This window comes from Branchiostoma floridae, chromosome 7 (genome assembly GCF_000003815.2).
Source record: "Branchiostoma floridae strain S238N-H82 chromosome 7, Bfl_VNyyK, whole genome shotgun sequence".
NCBI classification, from domain to species: Eukaryota; Metazoa; Chordata; class Leptocardii; order Amphioxiformes; family Branchiostomatidae; genus Branchiostoma; species Branchiostoma floridae.
Window position 1 is genome coordinate 20,528,292 of NC_049985.1, and position 8,101 is coordinate 20,536,392.

Genomic DNA, 8,101 nt, shown 5'->3' on the forward strand with positions numbered 1-8,101 from the left:
GTGTGGAAATTTTAGGAATACACATTCCTGTAGATATGTCCAACATTATTAATATTAACTTTGAAACTCGTTTAGACAAACTAGACAAACTTTTGTACGCATGAAAAGGTAGAAATTTATCACTATATGGAAAAATAACTATTATTAATTCTTTAATTGTCCCCCAGTTTACTTATCTCTTCCAGGCCCTCCAAATGCCAGATAAGTCATTCTTTACACAATATGAGAAAAAAGTCTTTGCGTTTATCTGGAGTGGAGGTCCTGAGAGAGTGAGTAGAAAAACTCTCTATAACTCTGTTGAAAATGGTGGTTTAAACCTTATTAACCTTTTTGCCTTTGCCCTCTCTATTAAGTCCTCCTGGGTACCAAAGCTTTACTTCAACCCTGAATGGTTTACTTCATGGACACTGCAAAAGCACCCATCTTTTGGAACTACTTTATTCCCTTTTTTCCAACTACAGTCAGTACAAGGACAGAAACTAAGCGCATTTTTACAGGAAATTATGAATGCATGGTATAAATATCAATACAAACCCCCCACAAGTCCTACTGAGATCAAGCAACAAATACTATTTATGAATAAAAATATTATTATTGAAGGAAAACCTATTTTATATATGGCTTTTGTTAATAGACATATAATATTTTTGAATGACATTTTGAATAATGATAATATAATAATGACATATGATGAATTTTGTGATAGATATGGTCATATATGTAGCAACTATACTTATATTCAATTAACTATGGCAATACCAACAAGCTGGAAAGCTAGACTTTTAGGAAACTTCTCCATCTGTGTATGTAGACCTGAACAATTCAATAGTAAATGGTTAACTAGAATTAAGATTAATAGGGATATGTATAAGTTTTTTCTTGTTTCTGAAAACCTTATTGATAGTCCATACAATGTACAAATATCATGGCTGTACCTCTTTGATACACCTATTCCCTGGAAAATAGTTTATACTTCTTTGATATTTAGTACTATAGATCCAGTAACAAGATATTTTCAATACAGACTTCTTCATAAATTTTTGCCCACTAATAGGCTTTTACACATATGGAAACTTGTAGACAGTCCTTTATGCTCATTCTGTCATTTAGAAGAAGAAACATACTGTCATGTCTTCTGGGACTGCCCTCAGTTGATTTCTTTTTGGGATGATGTTAAATTTTGGTTTCATGAAAAAACAGGACAACATTTAAACCTTAACTCTTTCAATGTTATTTTTGGAAACTTAAATCGGGGGGCCCCTATAATTGGTAATCTTATAATCTTGTTAGCTAAGTTGTTCATATACAAAAGAAGACAGTGCGGACACTTAAGTTCCCAGTCCTTTATTAAGTACGTCCATTTCTTTCAAGAAGTAGAGTATTTGATTGCAATGAGAAGGGGAAATCTAGAGAAGCACCGAGGCAAATGGGGCACTTTCTGTATCCAATGATTTGCATCAATACCTCAGTTTATTTCTGTTTTGAGTTACGGTTTGGGACAAGTTGATGTCCCTTTGTTTTGTTTTGATGTGTTGTGTTGTGTTGTGTTGGTTCGTACTACTGAATAAAAAAAAAAAAAAAAAAAAAAAAAATATTTACGCCGGACCTTGAAAATCTGTTGGCCAAATATAATTTCAAATAAGATTGGCAATGGAAAGAAAATACATTGCCATGGCGACGGTGGGTGTTGCAGGTTTTTTTGACCAGCGCAAAATGATGTGGAAATAGCATTGGAACGGGTTTGGCAGGTAGGCGCGCGTGGATAGACCCCTACTTCCCTTTCGCACTAACCCTAGCACCTAGCCCACTTGTAACATAAACCTACAGCCAGCAGAAATGTACTATCCCTGGTAACGCACACTGGTCTGCCAGTAGTCTTAACTTACAGCCAGCACTAAACAGTGTATAGTGGAGAATAAAAAAAAGGAAGAACCAACTGTTTCCAGCACTTCAGTCCTTGAATGACTTTCTTGCACCTAATCCACATGGCTGTCCTACTTCGTAATATTCCAGTCCTTGGGATAACTTGACGATTGAACTTTCCCCACAATGTACGTCCTCACCACCCATAGCAATAACAGTCGATGCACGAACCTCCCTCTGGCTTTTACCTACGTCACAGACACAGCAAACCATCCTCTAGCTTCCCCATAAAACCACCCTCTGTCTTGAAGATGCAAGTATACAGAATCCTCTTCTTCATTATATAGACTACAGCTCTCTCTCCCTCTGCACCACGACTGGACAATCCACCACTGCAGTTGCATTACTACCGAGGTTCTGGCTTTTCTGAGATTTTAGTCCACTGTTTTCAGTGCTACACCGATTACCTCCCATACGAAAGAGTAACCTCCTTGCCCTGCTCAACGGAGCCTGCATGTCCAACATTCCACATTCCGCCAAGGGAGCCAGCATATCCCACATTCCCCATTCCACCAAGGCAGTGTTGGCATTCTAGTGAAGGTGGAAATGTTGGAATTCCAGTGGCAATGTTTGAATTCCAGCGAAGGAGGCAATATTGGGCAGTGCCATTGGAATTCCAGCCAGAGTAGTGCAAGAATGCATTGGAATTCCAGCCAGAGTAGTGCAAGAATGCATTGGAATTCCAGCCAGAGTAGTGCAAGAATGCATTGGAATTCCAGCCAGAGTAGTGCAAGAATGCATTGGAATTCCAGCCAGAGTAGTGTAAGAATGTGCCCAAAAAAGCAGCCATATATGCTGGCAGGATGTTGTTCAGTGCATGGCTGGCTTGCCCACCATCCATACATGTCCTTGTGCTTGCAATTTTGCATGTTACCAAAAAAAGATTTTGAACACTGTGTGTGTGTGTGTTTCTTTGTGTGTGTGTTTGTGTGTGTGAGAGTGTGTGTGCGTGCTTGCGTGCGTGCGTGAGTGTGTGTGTGTGACCTTGATATACCTTTAGTATATGCCATGAAAATTACATTTGGCTCTGAATTACCATTTGCCATCATTCAGGATTCTGACCTCAATATGTAACATTTCCTGTCTACCTATGGTATATGGCATTCCCTATCAATTGACCTGAGCTGACCCCTGATACCAGCTTCCACGGACATGAACCAAATTCCATTTCACATTCATCGAAGCTAACATTCCATACATGCCTGTGAACATGGCAGGCTAACATTCCATACATGCCTGTGAACATGCCAGGCTAATATTACATACATGCCTGTGGAAACATGCCTGTGCAATTCCTAGAATTTTTGCAGACTGAATATGATATATACCATTTGGCTCGCCCCTGAGGCGTCGCCAACAAAAAACTACACAGGTTTCAAGTCAGTTGATAAAGTGATAAAAACCTACAGATGGAGAGAGTTGGGTGACTTGGGTCATACTTGTCGCATGTCACCAGAAATCACACAGAGAGGAGCACCACAGGACAAAAGATTCAGAAGCGTACCAAAATAAACCTTAAGATGAAATGAGAAAAGAGAAGCGAGGGAGACGGACATCTCCTTCGACGAAGCACCGAGAGTAGCGGCAGACTGGACCAAGTGGAGGTGTTTCTTCAGGTGGACTCTCACTGTACTTACGGCATCGGTGCGGCACTACGGGACCGTATATGACTCAACAAATTTAAGGGATAAGAACGAATTTTTCCGTTTGTGCATTTTGTTGTCATCTAAGTATTACGCAATATCTAAATCATTAAAATTCACGAAAATAGCAAGACAGTGCCGCAGTGAACGAACCCCACAGTGCCACACCAGTTCCCCAAGTTCAGTGAGAGTCCACCTTTCAGATGAGTGAGAGTGATAGAGGCTCTTATTCTTTTTGTCTTCCATCTCACCAGAATAGCAACTCTTGCCGTTGTGCCCGATCCACACGGAGACCGGTCCACGAAAAACCCGCCGAACACACTGGTCTGAAGCGTCGGCGTCTGGTCGTACTCGTCCCGCCCGTCCGTAATGATCGTCCCGTCCAAGTACGCCATTTCCGGGTGCTCCGGGTGGCGTAACGGCACGGCCTTCTTCACGGCTTCTGTCACTGCTATAGCGGCGCTCCTCACAGCTTCAATAGGAGCTGTACGGAGATCTAGCCCGAGAGAGCTGTCAGGGAGAAAGGCGTAGAACGCCCCTCCAGAAGCGATGTCTACCTTCACCCGCCCGTAGTTGGGAACGTCGACTTCTTGGTCGAGCGCAAAAACAAACGCTGGAACACTGTGAAATCTGAAAGAAGAAGAGGTAAATTCAATTCTTATGAAGAACTTTCTGGATAGTTTCACAGACGAAATGTATGGAAAATGGAATCTTCTGTCTTGACATGGAAAATGGAATCCATAAATTGTTATTACGACCCGACACAAACAGTTCATGTGGGGACCGTGTGGGGTACAGCAATGTTCTTGGTCACTTCATTTGTGCCCTAAAAGTGTTTTAATCACAAATGACAATTTAGATTATTGGAGTCTAGTTTGAACTAGAGCTAGTATCAGGTTCTGTGGTAGAAAAATAGGAATCAAAACAAGTCGAACGAGTGACAATTACATATAACTGCAGTACTAACTGTATTTATCCACAATGAAATATTTATAGGAAAACCTGTACTGGATTTTTGCCTCTGGCGTTCGCGCTATAATCTAGTACAGGTTTTCAGTATGATTGAAACATCCTTGCTCTGATTCCGAACAAAAGAGCGCAGTACACGTGGGATGTTAAAAAGAAGTATTATTGACGCAAAATGGCAACCTCTCCCCCTTTCTCTCAAACTTAACCCATTGCTTTAGTCAATAGAGCCTTCATACTGTAACCGAATTAGCAGGAATCAAGCAGAACCAGCCGGAATGAAGTATTTGCAAAATTCGTGCCACATTCACACTTATATCTATACCTAATAGGAGACTGATGACGTAACGAAAATGGCGGCTGCTTCTATCTAAGCTCATCATCCTCCAGCCAACTTTGTCAATTTTTATGTTCAAAACTTGCCATCCAGCATCCATTACCGCAAAATCTGTTAGAAGGCGTTCTTCTGAAGTCAATGGTACAGAACATTTGACGGAACACCCACCGTACTAGAAAAATTTGACGAGACTGAAGCCAAGCATTTCCCGGGAGACACCATAGCTACCCCACAAAAGCCACGTCTAGCCGTCTTGCGATCGTCTCAACCGCAGCGGGCTCCTTTTGGGAGCCCCCGCCGGTAGGTTTCCTTCCCGTTTCTAAGGATCTCTTATACTGACACCATATCGCTGTTCTATTCTATTTTTAGTTGGTTGCCGGGCTTTCTGATTGTCTTTTTCAGAGCGCCCCCCACCCACTCACACGCAATTACGCAGCCGCCCAGGTGTGCAGACTTACAAACATTACCGGAGAAGATACCTAAGATTCCATCAAGATGCCTCCTAAAAAGACTAATACCAATCCAGATGTAGAATTTGTGAGTGTCACTTTCATGAAGGAACTGTTAGACCAACAGAAACTGTACTACAAGGACCTTTTAGACAGACAAGAACAGAACTTTCGATCTTTCGTGCAAATAATTACTGACTCTACTAACCAAAGAATGGACAGCCTAGTGCGAGAAATGCAGGATTTGAAATCCAGCTTACAGTTTTCCCAAGATGAACTGAAAGACCTGAAGGCCGACAAGGATAGCAATCTGAAGAAGATAAAGCAGTTAGAACAGGATATTGCATCTCGCAACGACGATGTGTCCACAGGTCTCACCGAAAAACTAGACTACATCGAAAACCAATCAAGACGAAATAATCTGATCTTTGATGGCATCAAAGAAGAGAAAGGGGAAACGTGGGAGCAAGCTGAGATGAAAGTTAAGGACGTGATCAAGAAGAAGCTGCACATAAACCCAGTCAACATTGAGATTGAGAGGGCACACAGAAATGGAAAGCCAGGAGAGAGGCCACGTCCAATCGTCGCAAAGTTCCTCCGCTATAAGGACAAACAAACCATCCTCGGGAAAGCCAAAATGCTGAAAGGGACTTCAATCTATGTGAATGAAGACTTTTCTGATAGAGTTAGAAGGAAGAGAAAGGAGCTCCAGCCAGCTCTACGTGCAGCTAGAGAGAGAGGACAGTTAGCATACATCAGATTTGACAAATTAGTCATCTCAGACCGCACACGCGAGTATGCTGGCATTTGAAAAACTTAGGTCAAGAACAGAATGTACATAATGCAACGTATAGGGTCAGTTCAGACAGTATCAGAACTGAACTTTCTTTGTTTTAATCTGCTAAGTAAGCTTTTGTTAGTGTGTAATTGTCTCAAACCATGGATTCTGATACTAGTGCCAGTGCTTTTCAACGTCAGATTATTATCATCATTAGTTTTAGGTATTATTTTTACAATGTACTTGTGTTATTTTGCCTACAAAATGGTTAACTCATACCTACCAGGTCAAAGAGAGAATAGGGGAAGGAAAGATTCCTACTGCTAACAGAATGCAAAGTACTCGAATAACATTCATAACATTAAATGTAAGAGGGATAAATAATCAATTCAAAAGAAGGAAAATATTCAGGTGGATACATGACAAAAATGTAGACATAGCTTTTCTGCAAGAAACATTTTCAGTCAAAGAAAATGAAAAGCAATGGACTACAGAATGGGGAGGGCAAATATTGTACAGCCATGGCTCACCACATAGTAAGGGAGTTATGATTCTATTCAATCCAAAGTTAAGTATCGAAATTGAAAACAGAGAAGCTGATGAAGATGGGAGATACATAAGGCCATGTTCATTTGATTATATGGATGACATCCTCCGGGAACTCCAAAACTGATGCGAGCGAGCGAATAAAAAAAAAGTTTGGCAAAAAAAAAAGTTGCCTTCAGTATGAAATCAAAGTGGCCAGGAAGGTTGAACATAGGACTACACACACATAGTATGGTATACCATGATCCTCTGGACCTGAATTTTCTGTACTGGCACCTCCCCCAACCAACAATAGATTTTTTTCTTTCCGTCCTTTCACATCTTATTCTTTGACTTTAGATTCATTTTGGCATTCTATATATGGCATTAGTTATCTGTTTCTTATACTTCTTTTTTCAATCTACGGAATATTTGTGCTCATTTTACAGCTGCTTTGCACAATTTATTGTGTGGTCGAAAACTTTTTTTTTTGGAAATGGCCGAAAATTGGTGCGAGCGCGGATGTCATCCATATAATCAAATCAGCGTGGCCTAATTGCAAACACCAAAATGAATGACTCAGACTTATGTCTAACAAATTTATACTCACCGAACAAGGCAAAAGAGCAAGAAAAATTATAAGCAAGGAACTTACATTACGAATAGAACCCTTACTTCCAGTCATAATACATGAAGATCAGACCGGCTTTATAAAACAAAGATACATAGGTAGCAATATAAGACGCATATGGGATACTATAGATTTTTGTGATAAAGAAAACAACGCAGGATTGATCATGTTTTTAGATTTCAAAAAAGCTTACGACAGTGTTGAAATGTCATTTATAATCAAAGCACTGAAAACTATGAACTTTGGTGAAGATATGATTGGATGGGTGAAGCTTCTATATACAGTCAAACCTGTCTATAGCGGCCACTCAAGGGACCAGACAAATGTGGCCACTATAGACAGGTGGTCTCTGTATAGAGGTGGCAACTTGTAGATAAGATACCCAAGGGACCGACGAAAAGTGGCCACTATGGACAGGTGGCTCCTCTGTAGAGGTGGCCCCTAATACAGGTTTGACTGTAATAACATAAAAAGTTGCGTGGTTAACAATGGTTACAGTTCCCCATGGTTCAATGTACAGAGAGGGGTGAGACAGGGCGACCCCCTATCTTCCACTCTATTCATTATCGGGCTAGAAATACTTGCATGCAAAATCAGATCTGACTCTAATATTCGAGGACTAGAGGTTTATGGCAAAACTCATAAAATATCCATGTACGCAGATGATATGACTTCCCTTCTAGCAGACGTGGACTCTGCAGGCAGACTATTAGATACTTTACACTTGTTTAAAAGATGTAGTGGATTAGAATTAAACCCTAAGAAAGCTGATGCTCTGTGGGTGGGTCCTAACAAAAATAGAGAAGACAAACCACTACCAACACGCTGGCCCTGCACACCCATAAAAGC

The 8,101-nt window shown here is 40.8% G+C and overlaps 1 protein-coding gene across 1 annotated transcript in view; it reads right to left on the minus strand.

The window, feature by feature from the left end:
- LOC118419782 (trans-3-hydroxy-L-proline dehydratase-like) overlaps positions 1–8,101 on the minus strand; it is an 18,830-nt gene that overhangs the window by 7,591 nt on the left and 3,138 nt on the right. Inside the window, exon 2 of the mRNA XM_035826375.1 lies at positions 3,818–4,196. Coding sequence (XP_035682268.1) covers positions 3,818–4,196 — 379 coding nt within the window. The remainder of the gene's footprint in view (positions 1–3,817; positions 4,197–8,101) is intronic.